Below are 27,217 nucleotides of genomic sequence, written 5' to 3' on the forward strand. Positions count from 1 at the left end.
ACATCCCACCACTTCCCTCAACCATTACACCAGGCTATAGCAACAACAAACATGAATGGACCACAGAATAAAGCCCTCTACTGTATAAGGGTAAGGGAGGTCTTTCACCTGTTAACATGGCAAACAGGTCAAAAGTAACCCTATTTACATCAACACAAATAGAAAAGGTGACCAGAGCTACCCAACCATGACCAAGGTGGGGGAAAGAATGCATGGCAACTACTCAGACAACCTCTATAGTAAGGAGAAGTAAGGGAAGGAGGGAGGGAGAGAAAGAGAAAGCCTAAAAAAGACAAAAGTCCAATCTTTTGATCCTATCTTTCTGTCTGGAGAAAATATAACTCAAGGAACAGGAAGAAATTCTTAACAATTGCTCCACTCTATAAAATAATTTAATAAGAACATGAACTTGATTAAATAAAACTTCAAAGACAGGTTGAAAAAGATGAATGGTATAAATTTAAAACTTTCAGAAATAAGGAAACAACCTATTACAGAACCAATTTATAAATAAGAATAAAGAACAGAATCTCTACCCTCAAAGTCAAAATAGTGATACAGAGAATTTAGAGGGCTGGGCGGCGAGGCTCACACCTGTAATCCTAACATTCTGGGAGGCCGAGGAAAGACAAGCTTAAGCAAGAGTGAGACCCCCATCTCTACTAAAATAGAAACGTTAGCCAGGTGTCATGGTCATGGGCGTCTGTAGTTCCAGCTACTCCTGAGGCTGAGGTGGGAGGATAACTTGAACCTAAGAGTCTGAGGTTGCTATGAGCTAGGCTGATGCCATGGCACTCTAGCCTGGGCAGTAGAGCAAGATTCTCAAAATATATAGATACAGATATATAGAAATAGATACAGAGAAAAACCTTCCTATTATTTCACTCAATTTTCTCATATTACGTACATTTTGAGATTTAGCCAGGTCATCATCTAGACGGTGCTGCTCCGTCTACCTGACACACACTTCTCCTCCTCCTCCTGCAGAGCTCTTACTCAGCTTGAGCTTCTGGCAAGGCTTCTAGGCCCCCCACACAGAGCTTACTGGACTTTCTATGTGTCCCTGTCACACTGGATGGGAAGATCCCCCAAAAGTCCACAAGCATGCCATCCGGTCATCTGTCTCCTCTCCTCAAACACCAGCTCCTCGTCCAGCGAGACTGGCACATAGGAGCTATGCAGTAAACATATGCACAATAATTGAGTAAAAGAAGGTGCACGAATGCAGTCTTCACCTGCACTCTGGTCAGGTGTGCAGGGCAAGAAGTGATTTACAACCTTCTGGGAACAAATCATGCAACACTGTTAGTATTATACTAGTAATACCAGTCAACACTGGAGCATGGGGGTGCTCCAGAGAGGGGGCAGAGAAAAGAATAAAGGGATTTTTAAAAAATCATTTTTTTTATTGGAATTTGGTTATGTTAAACTATTGCTTTCCCCATGAGTGTCAATGTCTGATGAAGAAGTTCTAAGAGTTTTGATATAAGAGGGAAATGATGACAAAATTCAAATGGGCTCTAAACAAGTCACAGGTGACCTAAGATTTCAATAAGCCGGCTAAGGTGGGAGGTGACCCTCAGTCTGGACCCTACTCACAAACCACAGAAAGGCCTGGGAGTCTCCCCAACCCAGCCACAAAATAAGGCCTGACATTAGGACAAATGATTTAAAGACGAATTGACATGTGATCGATCAATAACATTGAACAAGTGAGGGAAATCCTCTCTTATGTCCAATATCCCCAAAGATGCTCTCAAGACCAAAATAAGAAATGGATACAGCAAATCTAAATGTCAATCCCTAAATTGGGTATTTAAATTCAAGTATCTATATTTTGATATAAACAGTTAGCAGGTGAAATGTGCTGTATCTTATTTGTTATTCATGTATTAGGTTGTACAAATGAAATCAGTATTTTTATAGATCAAACGATGTCTAATATGTTCAGTTTTACACAGTTCAACCTAATAAAAGGAACAAGAGACCAAATAGGATCCAAAAGCTATGTTAAATTAAAAAAAAAAATTTTAAGGAGGTAACCTCAAAATATGTAGTTTGTAGATATTTTATCCTGATTTATTTTCACTTACGTGGTCCTTAGTATGTTGAGGAAGGCCTGCAGGCAGCACCTCAAGTCCCTGCAGCTGGACAAACTGTTGAAGATAAAGTTCTATCTGGCTAGTCCCAAGGTGCAAAGAGCCAAATGTCCAGTTATTGCTGAGCCTGCCATGAGAGTGCCCTCCACTGTGACAGTGTGGGACTCACACCCACATAGGCCAAGAGACCACCTCATTTGCACAATAAAGCTCTAGTTAATTTCAGTACAAATTACCAGCTCATTCCTCAAGAATAACACTCCTAAGCAAACACCTGCTTACCAAACTCATACCAGATGCAGCCCTAAACCCACTTACACCGTAATAACTTTCTGAAATAGGTGCTTTCATGATACGGTCAATCTGACGATTCCTGCCCATGTGCTGATATGAAAATGTAAGCCATCACTACCATGTTAATAGCAGGCACAAAAATAGCACTTTTATGAAAACTCAAGTATTTAAGAATGGCAGTAGAGACCAGGTATGGTGGCTCACACCTGTGAGGCCAAGGTAGGAGGATCCCTTGAGTTCAGAGGTTCAAGACTAGCCTGAGCAAGAGGAAGACCCTGTCTCTACTAAAAACAGAAAAAATTAGCCAGCTAAGACCTGTAGTCTTAGCTACTCAAGAGGCTAAAGCAGTAGGATAGCTTGAACCCAGGATTTGAGGTTGTTGTGAGCTGAGCTCATGCCACAGCACTCTGTCCTGGATAACAGTAGGACTCTGTCTTTAAAAAAAAAAAGGAGAAAAGAAAAAACAGAAAGAAAAGGAAAGAAATGGCAGGTGATAGAAAGAGCAGAAGATCTTCACATAAGTAACAGAACTAACACTCACTGGTCTTTACTCTGTATTGTTTAATCCTTGCAATACCCTATGGGATAAATACGACTGGCCTATTTTCCAGTTGAGAAAGCTGAAGTGCTAAGAGATGAAACAACTTGCCCACAGAGGCAGAGCTAATAGGTGGGAGACGTGGATCTGAGTCCAAGGTCTGAGTCAAGTCTGAGCTTAACCAGTCCTCTTGCCTGCCCACGCCGGGCAAAGGCCTGATCTCCAGAGTCTAGTAGAGGCAAGACCTTCCTTCTTGGCAAACTTTGTTTAAACAGCAATCCTAAAGAAATCAGTAACCACATGCATCAAAGCTTGGCACCTGTCCCAGGAAAAGCTGGGAATAGAAGAGCAGTAGGGAATAAATGACATTTTAAAAGTCACTAAGCAATGGCTCTCGATCAGCCAATGACCAGCTGGAACACAATTCATATTTCTCAAAATACTTCACTGTGTGTATTTTTCTAAAAGATTGATTTTTCCTTACTCTCACCTTAACCTGTAGTTATAAGAAATCATTACGTTTACTCTTAATGAGAATTTTAGCAAACCCCCATTTTGTTATTATTTTAGTTTCAGAATCAGGATTTTGTTAAAATAAAGAGTAATATTTTCTACTGTAATCACCCATCCAACCAAATAAAATGGACATTTCTAAGAATTATTCATAAAAATATGAATAATCATCTGAAGGCTTCAAGCACGCACTTAAAGACCTGAATCAATGAAAGTTACTTTTAACACAGTTAACACTTAAAACAACTTAGAAAAGGACCAATTATCTGGCACAATGTAACACATCATCCTATAAGGAACTGCTGTTATCTATTCCAATGATTGAGGACGGGAATGCCCAACGGTAAATTATCCCCTGGGTTTTGTTTTTTCTTCTTTCTCCAGGTCATATCACAAGTCAAATAGTGAGATCTTCTGCTGTGTGAGAAATCCAAAACCCAAGTACACTTCCATCATCTTGTGTTTAAATCTAGCTAATATAACCAACCGTTAAAGCTTCAACAAGCAGAACCATTTTCTAGTCGTAAATCAAAAAGTGTCTTGCCAATTAGAACCTTTTTAGGCTGAAACCCACACACTTAAGAGTTATGAAAAAATCCTTTAGGAAAAGAGATACAATGGAGAAAAAAGGAAACACCATTAAAAAGCAAAAGGCTTACTCAGAAATGAAAGTTATTTTTACACTTGGAATCTATGCTCTCTTACGTTTCCTTAGCATGAAACATAATAACAGAAGATCAGAAGCACAGTGGAAACCAAGCCAACCATTTCCTTGGAGATGTCTTCATGGTGCCTGTGACACTGACTCTAGTATTGTGGGCTACTGTCAATCTTTACGTAACTTCTGCATCCAATATTCACTGCCATCCAAGCCAGCAAAAATATGAACATCATATCTACGCTTTAAATTGTTAGAAATATGTATGAGTGGAAGAAGATTTTGTAAATTCATCATCTTTTTAAAAAAATGTTACCATTAAAAAAAAAAAAGTCTTGGATTTGTCCAAATGAGAAGCTGATGACACTGATTTATATTTTAACACCTCTGAAATGTGAAAGGGGATTAATCTTCAGCTTTTTTCTTTTGCCATATGGAAATTAAGCCACTCACCACAAGAATCACTTAAAAGTGACTTTGGGGGATGCTCTTGGCTTTTAGCGCACACCAGAATTGCTAATTATCTTCTAGGAAGTTCAAGTTTCAACTAAGGATGTGATGACATCCCCTTCCAGAACATTAAACCCAAATCTTCTGGCTTGAACACAACATCCCTTATTGAGGCAGGTGGAACAACTTGGATAAACCTAAGTGAAACCTGGCAGTTAGAGAGGAACGCGTCTGGGGTTTACAAGTTTAGAAAACCTTAAAAAGATTTGACACATGCCCACTGAAAGATCTCATAGTAGGGGAGCATTTTAGTTGGAACCCTCAAAGTTGTCCATCAAGGAACTGCTGGAAACAGCATTTTGTAAAAAGTGACCACGTGGCATTCTGTCACTCTGTGGCCTGAAGTTTTGGATGCAGTTCAACCACTTGGCTCTCCTATGCCTCAGATCAGGTAAGTGGCAAAGACAGATTTACAGTTGGAAAGAAAGGCTGTGTGGATGTAAAGTATTATTATAATACTGTAACCTTCTCTGCACAAATATTTCCCAACTCTAAAGCTCCCAAATGCAAAAGTGATCAATTATGAAACCCATGACTTGCTTTACAAAACAACTCACTTCACAAAAACATTTCTGTAGAGTTGCTTCATTCTAGCAAGGCGCTCCAGCTACAGAAACACAATTCCAACTTTTTCTGGAACATGTTTCGTATGACATGAAGCAAATACATGTAAATGGGACCAAAATATATATTTGCGCTGGACTCGAAGAGCCCTTGTGCTTTGTTGTCAGTTTCGTGGATGTAATTTTTCTTTACACATTACGTATGTTCAAAACAATTTAAATAACATCACAATGAATTAACTGCAGCTTGACATTGTTGAGAACGATCATTCCTGGCAAGCATTTTCACTAATATTCAAGTACCAGGTAGGTACGGGGCACCAGCTCTTACCCACCAGCTGTAAAAATGAAAAAACTCTATTAAAACTTAAACCTTGTGTAAAAAACTAGATAGAACAGTAAGATAGAAAGCAGAATTTCTTTGTTTTCTCAACCAGAAGCCTCAAGGCACAAGATTGATAGCCTAAAAGGAGACCTACCCCTGGGTAGGTGGTAAATGAAAAAATAAATTTACCAAAATAAAGTGAAAAGTATTAAAATAAATGTTCAGATATTTAACAAATTCTCAAGTTGAGTTCTCAACCAAAAAAAAAAAAAGAAAATCCCTTTCAAAACTGAACTTTCCGAGCACAAGTTTATTATTAATGAAAAACAGCACAGAACAGATTCTTCTCTGGCAAAGAGACAGCTATTTTTCACTTCCCCTGGTATCTATCTTTAGTACTTTACACTCTTAGAAACTGGGAATGTGCATATGGATTTATTAGGAGGCTACACGCAACTATCTGATGTCAGTTATGGGGCCGGGGAAGCCTATGAACTCAATGCAAATGAAACCCTAAAGCGCGACAGGCATCAATATAGGCATTGAGGTCTGGTGACAAAGGCCTTATGATCCCTTCAGCTTTCATGGCCTGGGCATTCCCAACTGGAGCCAGTGGGCTATTTACATCTCGGTATAGAAAGGAATCAATAGAAAACTGAAAAGCCCTGGCCCTCCCAAGAAAAGATACCCCCAGTGCCTAACTCATGGTGGCTGAATTATCTGAAATTAATTGTTCTGCTAGGGGGGCACATCTAGAATAAAGAAAAGAAATATTTTGGGCGGCATATCTTGCCAAGTCTCCATAAAAACACAGGACAGGTTAAAGTCAGGGTGAGAGGGGCAAGAGAGTCACACACCTTAGGATCCCATTAAGTTCAAGAAAACTTTAGTGATGACAGTGGTTAGCTGTAGTTCTGAAAAGCAAGACTAGAGGTGGGCACGGGTGTTTGCAGAGAGTCAACTCGCACAATACCCAAGGTGAATTATACTGCTTCCAACAACTCTTCCCACTGCTGATAACCCATCATCACCTACGCCTCTAAGCAAAAAGAGAAGCTGAGCTTCAGAGCTTCTCCAAGCCTGTGCTCTACATCGAGGAAGCATATGGTATATATCTGGCCCTTGGTCTAACTAGGACAAGCTGAATTTATTTTTGATCTGTCTATGAAAAAACAATTGAGTAAGAAGTTATGAATGCAAATACGCACATGACATCTCAGATCTGTGTGCGCACATGTGGGTGTGATTTTACCCTAGGCACTGAAGTGTAAACTCCATCGTGACAGGGCCTGGGTCCCTGTCTCTTTCACCTTTGTAATCGGAGCATCTATCATAATATCCGCTTCATAGCAAGGGCTCCAGAAAAGTCTCCCAAATGAACAAAGAAATGCTCAAGAGAATGAAACGTCCAACTCAAGAGGAACGCATTTCATGCTGACGATTTATATCCATCTATCTGTCTATCGAGATGACTGAGCATCTGAAAGGGGCCCAACAAACCACTACCTGCTTAATAATGGCTTCTTAGCAGCTTGCTCAACGCACCTGGTAGTAGTTTAACTTAAAACAGTTTTTTTCCTCAATGAGATAAGGCTCTCCTTGAGGTCCATTTGTGTGAGGTTTTGCTACACCCTGTTTCTCTGAAAAGACAAAGTCTTCTAACCTCTCCCTCGACTCAGATGCTGTTCCTCAGGACAGCAGACAGTGGGTCTGACACTGTGGGACTCACTACAGACAACTGGGCCTTTGTTTTCTTCACCAAATGGGGTTGATTCACATCAGTCTGGAGTTACTATATTTATTCTTCATGATCCTTCAGGCTCATGGTTTACATTTACAGTATGTGAGTCTTTAAGAATTGGGGATAAGGGACCCAAAAAGGCACACTGAAAAGCATGAACACAGTTTTGTGATTAGCTCATAGTCCCAGGACACATTGCTGGCTGGCCTATGACACATTTATTACAATAAAGGGTAATGTCTCAGTCTCTTTCACACAAAAGTAAGCCAGGCAGGGCTTTCAAATCCATAATCCTTTGTTTTTTAGCTGCAATGGAAATCTGGGGTTTGATTCAGGAAATCAGGGATAAGTAGGTAGTAGAAGGGTTGCATTTACTTCTGATAAACCACCATTTGTTGCTTTGTGAATCTGTAGTTACGAGACATAAAACATGCTCTTGAAGGAGCCAGGAAGAATGAACATTCAAATACGTCTTTGCTCTTAAACATTCCTATGTGAGCTGGACATTGGAAAGGCAAAAAATATAGCTTTTCTTGCTGAAGGAGCTCACTATTTCCAAGGAGGCTGAAATATGCACAGTTAATTCTAATTCTCTAGGATAACTGTTTAGGTTTGATATATAAACCTCGCTTAACAAAAGCACAGACTAAGAAGCAATAAATAAGCTTGAGGAGGTTAAGGAAAATTTTACAGAGGAAATGACAGTGGGGCTTTGCCTTGAAAAATGCATAATTTTCACCAGGGAAAATCTGGAGGAAGACATTTTAGGTAGAGGAAATTGCGTGAGATAAAGCACAAAAGTATAAAAGTACAAAGTAATGCTCGCAGGGTTCAGTGTGGATGAAGTAGAGGGTATTGGGTGTGGTAATAAAAGATGGGATTGAAGAAACTTATTAAAGCCAGATCACACAGGGCCTTGAATGTGCCAAGAAGTTTGGAATTTATCTTATAGAAATGGGAAGCCATCGGTTTTATTAAAACACATGACTGTCAGAGGGAGGTTTTAGAAAGAAGGCTGGCTGCATGGGACGTGGAAAGGAGAAGACAAAAGGCTGAAGACAGGCGGTAGAGTGGCTTCCAAATTTTAAGGAAGAGATAACCTAACAAGCAAACTACAGAACTACATAATACGTGAATTAGGAGCGCTCCTTCCATCCCTGCTCCATAGTTTGATGGTGGCACTTTGAAATCTCGTATTTGAAATTATGAAGTTCTGGCTCGGCACCAATAGCTCAAGCGGCTAAGGCGCCAGCCACATACTCTAGAGTTGGTGAGTTTGAACCCAGCCCAGGCCCTCGAAACAATGACAACTACAACCAAAAAGTAGCCAGGCATTGTGGTGAGGGCCTGTAGTCCCAGCTACTTGGGAGGCTGAGGCAAGAGAATCGCTTGAGCCCTGGAGTTGGAGGTTGCTGTGAGCTGTGATACCATAGCACTCTACCTGGGGCGACAGCTTGAGGCTCTGTCTCAAAAAAAAAAAGAAATCCTGAAGTTTTAATTCCTACAATCCCTATGGAATTCTCAATTTATGAAGCTCTGTGTTAGTCACATTAAAAAAGTATGAATGAAGTTATCCAAATTGGAAAGAAAAAAGTAAAATTATCTGTTTTACAGATGACATGATCTTATATATAGTAACACTAAGATTACGTACACACATACAAAAACTGTAGAGCAAATAAACAAAGTCAACAAAGTGACAGGATACAAAATCAACACATGAAAGTCAGTTGTATTTTTATACATTAGCAATGAATAATCTGAAAAGAAAATTATAAAAATAATTCTATTTACAATAGTATCAAAAATCACTGAGGAATAAACTTAATAAGAAAGGCAAGGGCCAGGCACAGTGGCTCAAGCCTGTAACTCCAGCACTCTGGAAGGATGAGGCAGGCAGATTGCTTGAGCTCAGGAGTTTGAAACCAGCCTGAGCAAGAGCAAGATCCTGTCTCTAAAAATTAGTGGGGTGCTGTGGCGGGTGCCTGTAGTCCCAGCTACTAGGGAGACTGAGGCAGGAGAATCAATCACTTAAGCCCAAGAGTTTGAGATTGCTGTGAGTTATGATGCCATAGCACTCAACCCCGGGGCAACTGAGTGAGACTCTAGTCTCCAAAAAAAAAAAAAGAAAAGAAAAGAAAAGAAAGAAAGAGAGAGAGGCAAGATATATACACTGAATACTCCAAAACACTGTTGAAAGAAATTAAAGCAGACATAAATAAATAGAAAGGTAGCCTATGTTCATGGATTGGAAAGACCCCATATTGTTACAATGACAACATCACGCAATCAATCTATAGATTCAATACAAATCTCTATCAAAATCCCAATGGCATACTTTTAAGGAATAGAAAAACCCAAGCCTAAAATTCATATGGAATCTTAAGGGACCAAAGAGCCGAGACAATCTTTAAAAAGAACAAAATTGGGGAACTTCAAAACTTACTACAAAGCTTCAGTGTCAAAACAGCATAGAGCTAGCAAAATGACAGACATCGAACAACAGAATAAAATAGAGTGCCCAGAAAAAAGCCCTTATGTATATGGCCAATTAATATTCAAAAAGAATGCCAAGGCCATACAATGGGAAAAAAGCACTGATATAGACCATTTTCAACAAATGGTTGGGAACATTGAATATTCACATGCAAAGGAATGAAGTTGGACTCACACATAATGTCAATATGGATCAAAGACCTAAACTTAAGAGCTAAACTATAACAACCTTGGAAGAAAACACAGGGCAACATCTTGGTATATTTAGCAGTGATTCAATATGACACCAAAAAGCACAGACAACAAAAGAAAAAACTAGATAAAGATTTAAAAATTTAACACTTTTGTGCATCATATACACAGTGAAGAGAGAGAAAAGGCAACCCACAGAATGGGCAAAAATATTTACAAATCATATATCTGATAAGGGGTTAAAATCCAGAATATAAAAACGTCCTATAACCACAAAACAACACCAACAACATGAGTTAACAACGGGCAAAAGACTTAAACAGATATTTCTACGTGGAGTACACAAGTGCGTGAAAAGATGCTCAAACTTAGTCAGTTGGGAAACGCAAAGCAAGGGTGGGACGAACATTTCACATCCACTCGGATGACTATGATCAAAGAAGGGGAAATGACGGAACAGTTCTGCATTGTTGGCGGGGATGTGAAATGGCACAGCTACTTTGGAAAACAGCATAGTGGTTCCTCCAAAGTATAAATACAGAATTACCATATGATCAAAAACGTTTAACCCTATGTATATACCCAGAAGTACTGACGGCAGGGACTCAAAGAGAAACTTGAACCCTAGTGTTCACAACAGCCAAAAGGTGGAGACCAACCAAGTGTCCATCAGCAAAGGAACAAATAACAAAAACAGTGCAACATACGCGCGATGGAACATTATTCATCCACACAGAGGAACGGAGTGCTGATACGTGCGGCAAAGTCGATGAAACGCTTGCTGGGTGAAACCAACGAGAGACAGAGTGACAAATATTGTATGGTTCCACTTACACGAGGTTCTTAGAGCAGTAAAATTCACAGAGGAACTGAGAGTGGGGTGAGGGGGAAAGTGAGGAGGAGGTAATTGTGTAGTGAGTACGGTTTCTCCTGGGGAGGGGGACTATAGTGCTAGCTCACAGCAACGTGAACCTACTTAATGACACTGAACTGAGCACTTTACAATGGTTAATAGGGTAAAAAATTTATGTTATATATATTTTGCTACAATTAAAAAAAAAAAACAGCATGATAGCACTATTTTGACTACAGTGTAGTTGGGTCTCTATTAGGTAAAGAAAACTGAGCAATCCATGGAAAGAGAAGCCTCTTTCCAGATCTGGGTGATAAAGGCTGCAATTGTGAAGGTGTCTGTTAGCAGCACGGGTGGTCAAGATGCTCGAAATTGGCACACTTACATTGCAGTTGGATGAGCCGTCACACAGCGGGTACGGACCGTCCGGCCAGTCGGCAGCGCCCAGGGCAGCTGAGTGCCGGTGCTGGGCTTCATACTCCTTGAGCTGCAGGAGGAAGAAATGGAAAAGTGAAGGCAATGACCGGCAAACCCTGTGCACCGAGCAGCAGGGAGATCTCTGCGGGCACCGTCGTGCCAGTGCTGGTGACTAAACGTCAGCCAAACACACTTTCCAGACCCAGATGAAGATAATTGCCCTGCCTGGGGTTTCACCTAAATCAAACAACAGACATAACAGGTTCTTTGTATCCCAGGTTCCAAAAGAACCTTGATTTTTTTTCCCCTTCTGCATCCAAACTCATCTTTCCTCAGCTTGATGCTGAGTCTGAAAGTGGAAATCGTCTGTACTTTGGCCTCTGAATTATGCCCCTCCCCACCCCCAACTGTATAAATGAAAAAACATACACTCCTTTTTTTCAGGAAGAGACAGACACGTTAGTAAAAACCGAGGCAGAGACCTGAAACTTTTTTTTTTTTAAATCACGTGTTTTTCTTATTCAAAACTGCTTCAAGTTGCTGGTCCGATGTTATCCCCTCACAAAGGGTATGAAGCTTATTGGGGACTTCTGAGGATGGGGGGAAATAAGATGACTAGGATGTCATCAGAAATATTTAAGGTCTAGGTTTAGGAGCTAGGTTTCTAGAATTTGAAAAACACAGAAAGGCAAGGAAAAGGCTCCCGGAAGGGACCAAATTTAATTTAGCCAAATCAGACGAAAGAGCTTTTGAAATAACCTATGTGAGAAGGTCCAGGTGTGTTTGTTTTTATAAAATACACAGAAATTAAACTCTGCTGCTGAATATCATTAAAAAGTTGGCACTGCATTCAAATCCTATCACCAAGTAGTTTTTAGATAGGATGAATTAAGACAGTGATCAAATCCTGTTCCATGGACCAAGTAGTTTAAAAACAGAAATAATTAGACCTGACAGCCCACGTGATGGCAACCAGGCGGTCCTCAACCACTCAGGCTGTGTGACATGGAAAAGCCACCACACTATTATCCCTCTGAGAAAAAACAACTTACCCAAGTGTTATTTCTATCTGTGAAATTCTTTTCTGTACATATAAGTGAGAAGAGGTAGACAGCATTGATCGCTGGGTAATAACTTGGTAGCTGGGAGCCCTGGGGACAGATTATTTAACCCCTCTCTGTTTTAGCCCCTCCACTGGAAGATAGGCAAAATAATAAACCACCCTCCCAGGGTTAGAATGCCAGAATTAAGAAAGATAATGCAGCAACACTATTATTACGACTGCTGTGGCTTCAGAAAAGAAAGCAAGCTCAAAGTTCACATTAACGCCACGTGTTCAAACATTTTGCTATTTGGGGTGCTACTCATTTTAATGTTTCTAATACATTAGGGACACATACTGTCTGATCTTTATAGTAATTGGTTATATACTAGAATGTTCTTTCCATCTGGATATATTGGTTTCTGACGTGTTACATTCTCCCTCTGTGATTGGGGGTATGCGCCCAATGGAAAAGGGGATTATCGCGGCATCATCGGGCTTTCTCCAGGTCTCTGCTTCATGTTTATGCTCAGTCTTAGCTCCAACTACCAGAAGCCGCTAAATAAGCTTTCATTTTTAATGAAATAAGATACAGATTCCTAACTAGTCAATCATAAACAGACAACGACTTTTACTGGCTTTGGTCAATCTCCACCTTCTACTTTAAGGCAGATCAGTTTATGTGCTTCTTCTGATAGAGATTTTTAACTCTGTGCCCTACCCAACCTAATGCCACATAACTGTTTTTTAGTTACCTGAATTGTAACATGCTATGTGACTGAAAGGTACAAAACAAGATCTCAACGTATTTTTAACGAGCATTGTACGGGGGAGAAACACTTGGTTATTACTTACACAAGTACATTTTTATTCTCTACTTTGGTTCAAGAAGTTTTGATTTAATTATGCTTTCATGAAGGAATGGTACGTCATGATTTGAGAATTCATGTATGTTAAAGCAAATTCGTAGGCTCAGCAGCTTAGGGTGCCAGCCACATACACTGCAGCTGGCGGTTCGAATCCAGCCAGGGCCCACCAAACAATGACAACTGAAACCAAAAAATAGCCAGGCGTTGTAGCTGGCACCTGTAGTCCCAGCTACTTGGGAGGCTAAGGCAAGAGAATCACTTAAGCCCAAGAGTTTGAGGTTGCTGTGAGCAGTGACACCACAGCACTCTACCCAAGGTGACATAGTGAGACTTTGTCTCAAAAAAGAAAAAAAGATTAAAGCAAATTTGTAGTTTTACACTGATTCCATAGTTATAAAATAATGACATTTTAAAGTGTGCACGTGTATGCTTTTTATGTAGAAATACTCCTTCATATCCCGTTTTCACTAGTCTCACTGTTTTCTCATAGTTTTGAAGCCCATGACATGATTCTTAGAGAGACGGCCAACTTCAGAAGATCTGTGGTTAATCCTAACTTGGAGACCTTCAGGGAGAGAGGTTTTATACCATTCCAATTTCTCCTAGAGCTTACTATAGAGAACATTTACATTATACCAAATTGAAATCCCCTCCAGCTGCTATTTTAATTCATTTCTGTCTACTCTGTCCTCAGTAGAGATTTAAAAAAACAATCAAAACATTCCCCAGTACATCCTCAAGATGTACTGTTTGACAGTCCTTCAGACTCTTAATGACTGTGATTATGTCTTTTCCTACTTCTTTTCTGAGATAAATCCTTTCAAGCTTCTCCCTATGGGACCAATTTTTTAAAAATCTCCTATGGACTCTCTCTGAGCCCCTTTAGGTGTCCAAATCTCTGTGATTGAATGATGCTACAATAATACATCCAGCTTCCCAGTTCATAATCCTGTGCTCTGGAAAACACTGGATGCCCTGAGTCCCTTTACGAGACTGTTCACCTGTCCCCCAGCTCTCCCCAGAAGCTCCCACTCGGCACTCTGCTCTACAGAGCATGGCTAACAGAAGCTGTCCCCACAGAGATGCCTAGAAGTCTGTGCCTTCTCCCCAACCAGCTTTCCGACACTTTCCCCTGGTAGACAAACCCTACGACGCAATTCACCCCCTAGACCTCCCCACTCCCTGTGGGTTCAGGGAGAAGCTCCGTTTCCCCTGAAGTCACATTCCCATCCAGCTGCTTCCTCTGCCTCCACTGGTTCCCTCCCTCATTTAGAGATTTCTTTAAAAGCCCGCCTTTATAAATAACTTGCACGATGCTGTAAGTTGGATATTTGTGCCCCCCTGAACCCTCATGTTAAAATTTGGTCCCAACATTGGGGTAGGGCCCTAATAAGAGGTGTTTGGGTGCCAGGGATAAAGATTCCTCATGAATAGATTAATAACCTAGAGGGGCAGGTGAGTTCTCTTCCATTATTACTGGCTCCTAAGGGAGCTGGTTGTTAAAAAAGCCACCTGCCTCTCACGGTGTTTCCTCTCTCCTTGAGGCTTCCACTAGATGACCCATCTTTCAGCCAGCAGAACTGTGAGCCAAATAAGCCTCTTCTCCTTACAAACTCCTCAGCCTCAGCTGTTCATTTCTAGCCAACACTACAGGGACTGAGACCCTGAAGAATCCCCACCTCAGGCTCAGCTTACAAGCCCTGGAATTAAGGAAAGGTGACAATGCCAAACCTGAAGTGCCCCGGTCTCATCTCCCACAGACTTTATTTCTGACAGTCACACAGGTGTGGCCTTGTGGAAGCAGATACACACTGCTCAGATGAATAAATATGTAATATTTAGTGATTAGATCACATTACTTGAGCAGTCTCTGGTATTAATAATTATCATTTTTAAGGAAATATTATTAAGTCACAGATTCCTCTAGATAGTGCATCCAGTTAAAATTTTCAAAGAACCCTTTTTTCTATAGCAGAGCTCCATCCTTGCTGAGTAGCGTCATGTCAAAACAGCACTGGTATTAAAATCCCCTCCCCTCCTACTCTCACCAACACACACGAAAATCGCCCAAGTAAATGAATAACCTGCAGCCTCCAACTACCTCACTAGACTTTCCCTCTCCTGCAGAACTGATACAAGATTAGAATACCCTGAACTTACTGGCTGACAGCAAGGTACACCCTAAATATTAGGACAGGCACAGCTCATTTTATCATGTTTCACTTTATTGGGCTTCGCAGATGTTGTGATTTTTCGAAATGAAGGTTTCTGACAGCCCTGCGTTGGGCAGTTCCACTGATGCCAGTTTTTTAATAGCGTGTACTCACTTTGAGTCCTTGTGTCACGTTTTGGTAATTCTTACAATATTTCAAACTTTTTCTTTATTATTGTATCTCCTATGTGATCTGTCATCTGTAATCTTTGATGTTATAACTATAGTCATTTTGGGCTGCCACAAACCACGCCCATGTAGGATGGCGAACTTAATTGATAAATGTGTGTTCTGACTGCCCCTCAGACAGCAGTTTCCCCGCTCCAGGTTCCTCTCCTCAGGCCTCCGTATTCCCTGGGATACAACAATATTGACATTAGGCCAATGAATAAACCTACAATGGACTCGAACTGTTCAAGTGAAAGGATCTGCACATCTCTCGGTTCATATCAAAAGCTAGATAGACATGATTAAGTTTAGTGAGGGAGGTGTGTGGAGAACTAAGACAGGTCAACAGCTAGACCTCTGGCGACAGCCAACGTGTGGATGCAAAGATATTACAAGTGCTACTCTAGTGAATGAACAAATGATAAGAGAGCCAAGCAGCTTTATTGCTAAAAAGAAAAATTGTGAGTGGTCTAGATAGAAGATCCAACCAGCCACAACGTTCCTTTAAACCAATAAACCAGAGCAAAGCCCGACCCAACATGATCATTACAAGAGATCTATATCTTAACTTTTTTTTTTTTTTAAGATACAGTGATGAAGTAAATTGAGACCCTGAGCTGCCCGTACATTAAAGGAGGCAGATCCTCTCTGCAGATTATTTTCTGCTCCAATAACATTTTTCTTAAATTGTTCCATCCCTAGCAAAGAAGCAGTCTATTTAGACACTGGTAGTTAGGGATGTGTGCAGTCTATTTAGACACTGGTATAGTTAGGGATGTGTGCAGTCTATTTAGACACTGGAAGTTAGGGATGTGTGTTACCCTGAGAAGAGCAGTCCAAAAATATCTCTGCTACCTCCTCAGTAGTCAATGGGTACCCAGCTTCTTAGTTGACGTCTAGAAATGTTACCAGTCTTTTCCTCCGGCCTCTGCATTTCGCGATCGCCTTATGGGCAGTATTTTTGATCTCCCGGTGAGCATGGTGTTTGCATCTGCAACTTGGGAAAGGCAGCCACACTGCTGAAGCCCCCATACAAATCTGCCTGCACTTGTGTCACTTGCCCACTGAGTCACCTTCTGGTTTCCTTTCCATGAGAACAATGGCTAGCTCTTAAATTATGAGCTTGGGAAAAGCTTCAAGCCATTTTTTTTCTCCATGTTCTCCCCCACTTGAAATTACTCCTTTGTTCCTTCTTCAATTATATTATAGAAGCTTGCTGTTCCAAGTGGGCTACACCCAGGCCATGTCGTAACACTTTCTGTTCCACCAAGAACACTGGATTAGGCACCATCACAGGCAACAACTGGACAGGTGCTGGCAGATGACTGCAGACACCTGCTGCACTCAGATCTTCAGCTTCACCACTGAAAAGCAGTGCAGAAGCATCAGCCCTCGGGAGGTGGTAAGGATCTTGCTCACCACTGTAAAATGACATACAGGTCTGCATTTTTTCATATGCACTTTCTAGGAATTCGGCTGGACTGTGTCCGAATTCTATGGCATATCCAAGGCAAGGAAGTGGAGAGAAAACAGATGGTGGACTTCTGCCCTGGCTGGCATGTGGGCAGAGGTGGTGGATGGTGTGGCTGCCCAGATCAGCTGAGGATGCAGCCTAGGTGATCAGCAGTATAGACAGGAGGCTGTTACCGGCCTCCTGCCCCGTACCAGCTGACTCGTCTGCAGCAAGCCCAGCCACACCGCCCAGGCACCCTGCCACCACAGTTTGGGAGTCTCTGGATCCACAGACGGAGAGAAGCCAGCAGTTGAGTGTCCCAAGATGGTCCTAGCCATCGGGTCTCCTACTAAACCCATTCCCACCCAACAGCCCCATAAGTGATCCATGTTTTCCAACATTATCTTAGCGGAAAATTAAATATATTTTTTTTAACTATTGAGGGTTAGTATCAGATAGAGTTCTCTTGTGTCATACTTTAAATACACAAACACTAACAACAGCTGATGAGAAAACAACAATAAAGAATCCACAAAAAAAGATACGCGTATAATTTACAGGCTATCTGACATTGCAATTAAGCAAAACAGTCCTCACATACTACGCATGTGGCTTTCTGGCCATGAGTTGGACCACCCCCCCCACCCCCCAATCTCCTTACAAGGTGGAATTCTTCCATTAAGCAAACAGAATGCAGCAAACATTCGGCTGGACACAGTGGCTCCTGCCTATAATCCTAACCCTTTGTGAGGCCAAGGAGGGAAGATCCCTTGAGGCCAGGTGTTTCAGACCAGCCTGAGCAAAATCAAGACTGTCTCTACAAAACAACGCAGAGACATTAGCTGGGCCCGGTCCCGCACTTGGGAGGCTGAGGTGGAAAGATCGCTTGAGCCTAGGAATTTGAGGCTATAGTGACCTATGATGTTGCCACTGCATTCTAGCCCAGGAGACACAGAGTAAGACCCTGTCTTTCCTTTTTTTTTTTTTTTAAATCATTGGGGATTCATTGAGGGTACAAGAAACCAGGTTACACTGATTGCATTTGTTAGGTAAAGTCCCTCTCACAATTGTGTCTTGCCCCTAAGAGGTGTGTCACACACTGGGACCTCCACCCCCCACCATGTACTCAGTAATTAATTGTCCTCACATCAAAAAAAAAAAAAGAAGAAGAAGAAGAAGAAGACTATAATAAATATTTCATCTGACCTGGGTACCTAATGACACCAAAATGTCATCAAAATAATCCTTTAGATATTACATACCCCTACCCTTTATGATCCTAAATATTTGTAAATGTCAGAAGGCCCCATCCCCATAATCACAGCCCCGACACCCGCACACTTACCCTGGCCAGGGCCTCCTCGATGGTGATCATCTTTTCTTTGACCATCATCATTAGCTGGATCCGTTCTTCATCACTCATGGTTATTTCACTGGCAACGTAACCGACATCTTCTCCTGGAGGTTGAGGAGAGAGTGACAGGAATAAATAAGAAAGACGAAACAGAACCCCTGCACTGAAGCCTGATGTCTCCGGCTGGGGAAGGGTGTTGGTCAGGGGCGCTGCCAATGTCAGTGCGTTACTCATGGAGCGGCGGGTTGGTAGAACCGCACTGCTTACAGGGAAATGGGCTCCCAGAATGGGTGGATGTTACAAAGGAACAATGCTGCCAAGGATCACAAGGGTTGGGAAGAAAGTGACAGAGAGGGCCACCTCGCAGGCAGAGCAGAGACCTAATTTAAACCCCACATCCACTAAGCATCCCACAGCTGCCTCAGCTGAGGGCTCCCCAGGCCCTGCCTTTTGAAAGAAGAATGAGGAGGAAACACTTTGGCCAAGGAGCGGGAGAGGGCGGACATTCATGACAGAGGAAGGGAAGGTCAGGGTCCACCCCACAGCCTGTCAAACCCTTCAGGCTGGCTGAGCCACGTGGCTGTCCCCCCACAAAGGACAGCACAAATAAGTAAAACCACAGGTATGAAGCACGTGGAGTTCATATATAAAGGACGCCACCTATGTCTGTATCTGAAAATAGGTTTGTGATTAGGGTTGTGATTAGGTTTCAGGTTGTCAAACCTGAAAATAGGTTTGAAAATAGGTATCTTAAATAGGTTTCCAACCTGTGAGGGGAAGTTGACTTCCTGCTCAAACCCGGGGAGAAGAGAACCTCCCCCACCACCACCAATTCCCTCTAAAGATTTTCCTGCACAGCTAACAGACTGCCATTGTCTCTACTATATTTAAGCCCTATTGGCGAGGTACGTGGGTCATTACGAAAGTTCTGAGATATTCAAAAATCAAGAAACATAAAATCTGCACAGACGGAAACCAATGAGGCCCTCGCAGCACCACTGATAAGCTGAGCCGGTGGAAACATGCACAGGTGAATCAGAAAGGACGCTGTCGACTGTGTTTCTTGGAAGTGAAATAATGGACCATCACAGTCTGTCTCAAAACTTCCATCATGAAATACGTAAACCTCCAGTCAGTGAGTGGGGAAGGACGTGTCGGGGGACGTGGCCTGCAAGGCACCGTCCGAGAACGCGCCCACATTCCGGCCCCTCGTCCTATAACCGCCCTGCCTCTATCACTCATGCTTCCCCAGCTCCTGGTGTTATTAGGATGCACAGCTGGAGCTTAGTAATACGCCCTTGCTGTGGAAGGACAGAGTGAAAGGGCTGGCTGCAGACTTAAAGGAGCTGACTCCAGGCGGGCTGTGCTTTGCAATTTATGTCCCCCTGTATTTTTCTATCTCATTTCCATTCTGTAATCAATCAGTCTAGAAACACTACTCAAGTCCCCTTTGCCACTCATCTACTTGTAAGGGAAGAATAATAGTGTGTTCCGGGGGAAGAGAGAAGCTGGCTGGTTTGATTCATTTTACTATCTGTGTCGCCTCTGATAGCAGAGAGGGGCATGGGGACTTGGTTGGAGTTTTTTTAAGCCACGTGGGCTCCGACACTGCTAGCTTCCTCCTTCCTTCCCTCCTTCCCCCGCCCCATCTCTCTTTCTCTTAGCTTTCTTTCTAAATAAGACTTCATTAGAATCCAAGATTTATTTTGAATCACAAATAATCCGAGGTACATCAGAAGGAAAAACTGAGAATGTTTAAGAATGACTCCCTCAAAGCAGAACAACCTAAAAAATGAACCGCATGGAGTGCTGCCACGAACCCCAGGTGTGCTGTGGCACATCTGCCGCTCGCATCCTTTTTTCTCATTCCCAAGTGTGTAGATACTTGGAGAAGGATTCTGAACAGCACAGGACTCTAAGAGTTTGTAAAGGAAAACAAGGAGCCTCACTGGTGAGCGAGGAAAAATTTCCATCTATTGATAACTTTATTCAGCTGGACTGGAATCTGGAAGTGGATTTGTTCTGGTTTCCTCTCTGAATACTGGGGAAACATAAATTATATAACGGGACCTCAAAGGGTTGACATATTTACTTACTATATAAACAACAACAAAAGACACAGCCGAGAAGAGTGCAAAACTCCCTTTAAAAAGCAGCCCGGGCAAATTCCCATGATGTCAGACCATTGGTGTTTCCAGGGGCAACACCCCCATAACTGTCCCTGTCACAGAGAGCATTGAAAGTCTGGAAGAATGCAAAGCCTCCAAGGAGGTTCCAAAACCAACAAATGCTGAGGATTTCTAGACCCTTTTAGATCTTAGCAAGGTGTCAGTAAACATCTTTCTGAAGTTGGTGATGAGGTCAAGTAAAGAATGTGGATTGTTACTGTCAGATCTACGAAAACAATGGACTACCAGCTCTTCCCGTTTGTTTTGTTTTGATTTAAAAAACCCCACTGGAATGAAGTCTTCAAGTAACGATGGGAATTTCTGAAAAGTTAAACATTTTATGGGCACAGGCAATCAGCTATTCCACCTTACAGCATCCATTTAGAGGCTGGGGGTCCCTAACATTTTAGAGCTAAAAGGACCTACTGTCCGCCAGCTGTGTTGCAATACCTTTTGAAGTCTGTCTCATTATTCCTTTCTGGTTCTTTCGGAAGTTCTGCCAGAAATACTTATTTTTCTTCTTCCAATCTCCTTTTCCTTTAAAATAATAATTAAAGAAAAGCACAAGCAATAAATTCATTAATAACAAAAGTAGCCTCTCCCCCATAATTCAAAGCTTGCAAGAATACTTTGATTTAACAAAAAGACAGTTTTTCTCTCTTAGTTTGTGGAAGACTGGGGAATGCCTATAAAGCTGTTTAAAAAGAAAATGCAAATTTCCTAGTAGCAAGAAATGGTGCAGTGGGGTTAAGATGAGAAATACAGAAACATCAAAAAAGGCCAGCAAAGCACGAGTTCTTGTATTCACTTTGATGTCTGTTTAACTAGTAGGCCTAATTCTGCCTCGTCCTGTGGTGTAGTTCCCCCTTTGGTCTTAGCCACAATTATTTCAACTACACCACAAATAGGTTATTTTAAGAAGTTAATGTTTTGTTGTTCTTTCTATTGTTCATCTGCCCTTGGCTTCTTTCTGTTATTCCAGCTTTAATGGTGAGAACAGAATGGCTGGGCTGTCCGTGCGCACTGTTGAGCACAGCTGGCCCCATGGTCGGTGGGGCTGACCTGCACTGTTTCTCTATGGGTCTAGTGATGATGGCAGGAGAGGGCCATGATTCCTCTCTGGCATTCAGGCTACCCAGTGACCTACTTAAAGCTTACCCAGGACATAGAACAAGAAAAACAGATTGCAATCTGGCCGTGGCTGGGATATCTCTTGGTTGGGTCTCTCACTATCCTCTCACCCTTCCTCGACTACTATGGGTGACTTTCAGGGGAACACAAATTCACCGCCCGAGCCGGGCATTTCTAATATTTGGGAGAGTTTCAACCACCAAAGTAAGTAATATCTTCTAAAAAGCAAAGGGAAAGAGAAAGAAATAAAATGAATGGGAAGAGTAGTCCTTTATTCCTTAAAGAGAAAAAGCAACAGGGCTATCGGCCACTTGCTGATGTGGCACACTCGGCACAGAAGCTCTGTCACCATCTGGTGTCTGTCTGGCTGCTCCATGGCCACTGGAAACAGGGCCCAGGAAAGTAATGGGTTTCCACAGTCTAGACTGGTGGTGCCAGGCAATGCTGCCCAGAGCAGACATGTGGGAACCATGTCCCTGGTGCTCTCAGGCTAGAGAGGGCGTCGTCTGTCAAAACAGGATGCCTTTATTTAAGTTCTGACAACCCTCAGCGCTATGGGAATGAAATCGGAGCCATGCAGCCTGAGACTTCCCATGTGTGCTTATCTTGACACAAGTCCCCTGTCGCCTGCTGCCTTTGGGCTTAACACTAAAGCAAATGTTAGCCATCAAGCATCAAAACAGACTGGTGACTGTTAATTCAGCCTCTCTAGCAGGCGATTTGGTAACAGAATGGATTACTGTAACTGGAAGCTACGTTTCCTTGCTCCCCTTTCCCATGTTACTGTTTCTGAAATCGAGGCACAGCCTAAAGAACATGACAATTGCTCTCATTTGTTCAACACTTACCGTTTCTAGGCCCTTTGCTATCTAAGGGCGTTATCACTATTGGTCCCATTTCGTTGATGAGAAAACTGGGGCTTGGAGAATAAAATCACTTGCCCGAGGTCATAACTACTGAGTTGGCAGAGTCGTAATTCAAATCCAGGCAGCTGGGGGTGAGCGCTATGCTCCTAATCATTACTACCCACCTCTGACCCAAACAGAAAATCAAGGACTAAGCCAGGAATGAATATTATAATCAGGGATATATAAAATATACAGTGCCTTAACTGCACAGAATCTTCACTGTAAGAAGTCCAATTTAGGGATGTGGTCTAAGGACATTATCAGGGATAGAGGCTATAGGAGCGACCTCCTTTGTCTGTGTAGAGGAAAAACTGGAAGCAAAGCTCAACGTCCAGCACAGAACTGGTTCTTTAATTCAATTATGGCACAGCCAAGATGAGGAAGTATTGTGTGGATTTAAAAGTTTGATTGTAAAGAATATTCAGCCATGTGGGGAAATGATCATAACATACTCAATTTAAAAACTTACAATATAGTATGTAAACTATGGTCACAATTAATTTTTTAAAAAACCTTACTCAATAGGAAAAAAGGAGAGAAGTCACACATCATAATCTTTTTTTTTTTTTATTTTTTTTTTGGAGACAGAGTCTCAAGCTGTCCCCCTGGGTAGAGTGCCATGGCATCACAGCTCACAGCAATCTCCAACTCCTGGACTCAAGTGATTCACCTGCCTCCGCCTCCCAAGTAGCTGGGACTGCAGGCGCCTGCCACAACACCTGGCTATTTTTTGGTTGCAGCCATCATGGTTGTTTGGTGGGCTCAGGCTGGATTCAAACCCGCCACCTCAGGTATACGTGGCTGGCACCTTAGCCACTTGAGCCACAGGTGCCGAGCCTACGCATCACAATCTGATCAGTGTTTACTTCTGAGTAGAGGGATTCTTCGTGGTTTCTGTGTTTTAACATGTTCGCGTTATCTATAAAGTATTAAAGGACAATAATTAAACTGTTAAACAAGAAAAGTGGTACTAACCTACAGAGCCGTCTTCTGAATTTGATTTGTGAAGAGGGTTCCTAGAAAGGAAAAGAAAAACAGGTGAGGTTAGAAGTGAAAGTCCTCCTAACTAGTGTGACCCAGCATCAATAATACTTAACAGAGTCGGGAAAATCCACTTAGGTTATTTACCACCAGCCTTTACCCCCGTCCGCTGACTTACAAGAAACAGACTAATGTGCATTTGTCAGCATTTATGAAGGACGCCCTCTAGGGTTAGACCTATGATATTAAATGAAGAGAAGAGACCCCCCCCAGATGATTGTTCAAGAACCTTTCATTTCTGTAAAATTATTAACTACAAGTGAAGTTATGGCCATTCGGGAGTTTCTTGTATAAGTGGAAAAGAAAAAGCAAATAATAATGAAAATAAAAACTGAGTGCTGTAAACCCCACTTAGCCCAGCAGGTGAGAGAAGTGGTCAGCAGTAGAGACAAGAAGGAGGGGGCGGGAGAAGTGTGTGGGAGACTGGAAGCCCCACACAGAGGAGGCAGCCAGGACGTAATTCCTCTGGGGGTTATAGCCCAACGGTAAGTGCAATGTCCATCTTGCTAAAATCTCCCCATTCAAAGAAAAGCCAGAAATCTACATTTGTGTGTGACAGCCCCCGATTTTTAAGTGATGGCGAGTAATTCAATGGTTTTAGGAATGCATTCAAGTCAATCAAGGGTGTCTGGGCACCAGACTGGCAACACATCCCACCCTGCGCCCCATGCGCCCCTTGCTGACGGTTTGCGAAGACGTACAGATCATAGATGACCCTCCTGGATAACCCGAGAGGTTACACAGTTCCAAACCAGTTAATTGGCGTTTGTCCACAAAATACTTAGACACAAATTGAAAGCAAGAAGCCATGGAAACCAAAGAAAGTTAAAGTACATTGTCTCACAATCAAGAGTAGAAGTTGGAGCATAATGTTTCATTAAGTGGGTCCCAAGCCCAGGGGGCAAGGTCAGGGTCCTTGGGCCTGCTGACAAGGAAACCAGAAAGGAGGAAGCTATGTCAGAACAGAAGCACAGACACTCAGAATCTTCCAGGAGTCCTCCCGCCATGACAGAGGATGGAACAGGTGTCGGGTAAACACTCTCCAGCATCGGAAAGCTTGGGAAGTCGGAGGTCAGGAGGCCAGATCTGAGTTCCGCTGAAAAAACTGCAGGAAGATAAACAGAACATTCAAATCTCCGCAGGGGAGGCAGTGATTTTCTGCCTCTCATGCAGATGAAAGAACCTCTGCAATTTAAGGTGACAGAAGACAGAGGGGCTTTCCATGCAGGCCACCGTGGATAAACTGCTGGGCTTTAGTGTAGCTGTGTTGGTGCCAGCTAGCTGCTGGGGGCCACTGCGGAATGGGAAGCCCACGCCCTTAAGCAAGGCTGAAGAGAGAACTGTTTCTGACGAGCACAAAAATCTGAAAGACCTCTATTGTAAACCAGCGGAGAGTAGGAGCTAAGAATCAGGGGAGAAACAGTTGCAGAGGACATGAGCTAGACTTGAATTCCAGTCATTTCCCCCTTACTACTATGCTGAGAACACAGAAAATATAAGGAAACTCTAACTTGGGAAAAAAACCTGTGGCCAGGCACAGTGGCTCAAGCCTGTAACCCCAGCACTATTAGAGGCTGAGGTGAGAGATCATTTGAGACCAGGAGTTTAAGATCAGCCTGGGTAAGATAGCAAAACTCCATTTCTGGAAAAACAAACAAACACACATTTTTGTTTTGTTTTGTTTTTAGAGACAGAGTCTCACTCCATGCCCTGGGTAGAGTGCTGTGGCACCACAGCGGACAGCAACTTCAAACTCTTAGGCTCAAGCAGCACTCTGGCCTTAGCCTCTTGAGTGACTGGGACAACAGGCACCCACCATAATGACCAGCTAATTTCTCTATTTTTAGCGGAGATCAGGGTCTTACTCTTGCTCAGGCTGGTTTCGAACTCCTAAGCTCAAGCAGTCCACCCACCTTGGCCTCCCAGAGTGCTAGGATTATAGGCATGAGCCACCAGCCTCAGCCTCTGCAAAGATTTTTTAATTAGCCAGGGATAGCTTAGCACCCATAGCTCAGTAGTTAGGGTGCCAGCCACATGCACCAGGGCTGGTGGGTTTGAACCCAGCCTGGGCCTGCTAAAAAAACAACCAAAAAAATAGCCGGATGTTGTGGTAGGCACCTATAGTCCCAACTACAAGGGAAGCTGAGACAAGAGAATTAATTGAGCCCAAGAGTTTGAGGTTGCTATGAGCTGCGATGCCATGGTACTCTACCCAGGGTGATATAGTGAGACTCTGTCTATAAATAAATAAATAAATAAGCCAGGTGTGGTCGCAGGTGCCTACAGTACCAGCTCCTCAGGAGGCTGGGGGGAGGCAAGGAAATCACTTGAGCCCAGGAGTTCGAGGTTACAATGAGCTATAATCACACCACTGCACCCCAGCCTGGGTGACAAAAGAAGACTGTGACTGTAAAGAAAAAAGGAGGAGGAGGAAGCGGAGGAAAGAATAAGAATAAGGGAGGGAGAGAAGCATCAGCAGCACAAGCAAACGCAAACATGCTGAAGGCACAGGGCAAAACAGACAGGCAGCAGAGAGCCAGCCACTGGCTACTATCCCTATCTTAGGGGCAAGAAGCTCTGCAAAGAGCAAGAGCATTTAAGCTAAGTTTGGACTATTATTTTTTTCTCCCAGATCTTACTCTGTTGCTTTTTGAACTCGAAATCACAGTACTGTGCATCAACCCACCTCACCTGCACTGGCCACGACCCAGCAGGGTGGTCAGGCAGGCTTTCAGGAAGGGGCCGCTAAGAGTACAGAAGCCCTCACAGGCATTTTACAGTCACTCTAAGGCCTTGGAAAGTCTTGACCTCATTGCTAAGGGGCAAATATATCAAACCTCCCTAGCTCTGGATCAAACTGGTTAACCTCGTAATGAATTAAAAATATGTACATGGGCTTTTACTTTTTCCAAAAGAAACCATTTTGCAGGAAAATGGTCTTTAAAAAGATTACTTTCCTTTAGTCCTCTGCTAACTTAGAATCATAAACCTTACTGAGTTGTAAGGTATTTTTCTAATCATTTAATACAAATCTCAGTTTTCTAGGAAACTGTGGTTTCCAGAAATTAAGGAAGTGGCCCACTGTCCCACAGCTACTTGGGGGCGAACCAGCGACTGTACCCAGGTAACCTGACTCCAGCCCCAGTGCTCTTCCAATAGGTGCCTTACTCTAACTGGCAAAAAAATGCACAGAAAATCATCAATTTAAAGGCTCATTTCGATTTTCTCAGCCCTATTTTCATTCTTTCTGCCAAAGGTGAGTATTTTACATCATAAAAATACTTCAGAACTAGGTGGTGCCCATAGCTCAGTAGATAGGGCGCCGGCCACATACACTGAGGCTGGCGGGTTCAAAACCAGCCCAGGCCAGCTAAAACAACAGTGACAAGCTGGGCATTGTTGCAGGTGCCTATAGTCCCAGCTACTTGGTAGGCTGAGGCAGGAGAATCACTTAAGCCCAAGTGTTTGAGGTTGCTGTGAGCTGTGATGCTACAGCACTCTACTGAGGGCAAATGTAGTGAGACTCTGTCTCAAAATTAGAAAAGAAAAGAAAACTTCAGGGTGGCACCTGTGGCTCAGCGAGTAGGGCACCTGCCTCATATACCAAGGGTGGCGGGTTCAAACCCGGCCCTGGCCAAATCGCAACAAAAAAATAGCCGGGCCTTGTGGCGG

At 42.8% G+C, this 27,217-nt stretch overlaps 1 protein-coding gene across 1 annotated transcript in view; it reads right to left on the reverse strand.

The window, feature by feature from the left end:
- The window catches only part of SASH1 (SAM and SH3 domain containing 1), a 179,110-nt gene that overhangs the window by 51,451 nt on the left and 100,442 nt on the right, over positions 1-27,217 (reverse strand). Inside the window, exons 5-8 of the mRNA XM_003790260.3 lie at positions 23,480-23,520; positions 20,916-21,002; positions 18,289-18,401; positions 11,168-11,269 (exon numbers count right to left, since the gene is read on the reverse strand). Coding sequence (XP_003790308.2) covers positions 11,168-11,269; positions 18,289-18,401; positions 20,916-21,002; positions 23,480-23,520 — 343 coding nt within the window. The remainder of the gene's footprint in view (positions 1-11,167; positions 11,270-18,288; positions 18,402-20,915; positions 21,003-23,479; positions 23,521-27,217) is intronic.

This window comes from Otolemur garnettii, unplaced genomic scaffold, assembly GCF_000181295.1.
Source record: "Otolemur garnettii isolate 467f Iridium unplaced genomic scaffold, OtoGar3 scaffold00042, whole genome shotgun sequence".
Lineage (NCBI taxonomy): Eukaryota > Metazoa > Chordata > Mammalia > Primates > Galagidae > Otolemur > Otolemur garnettii.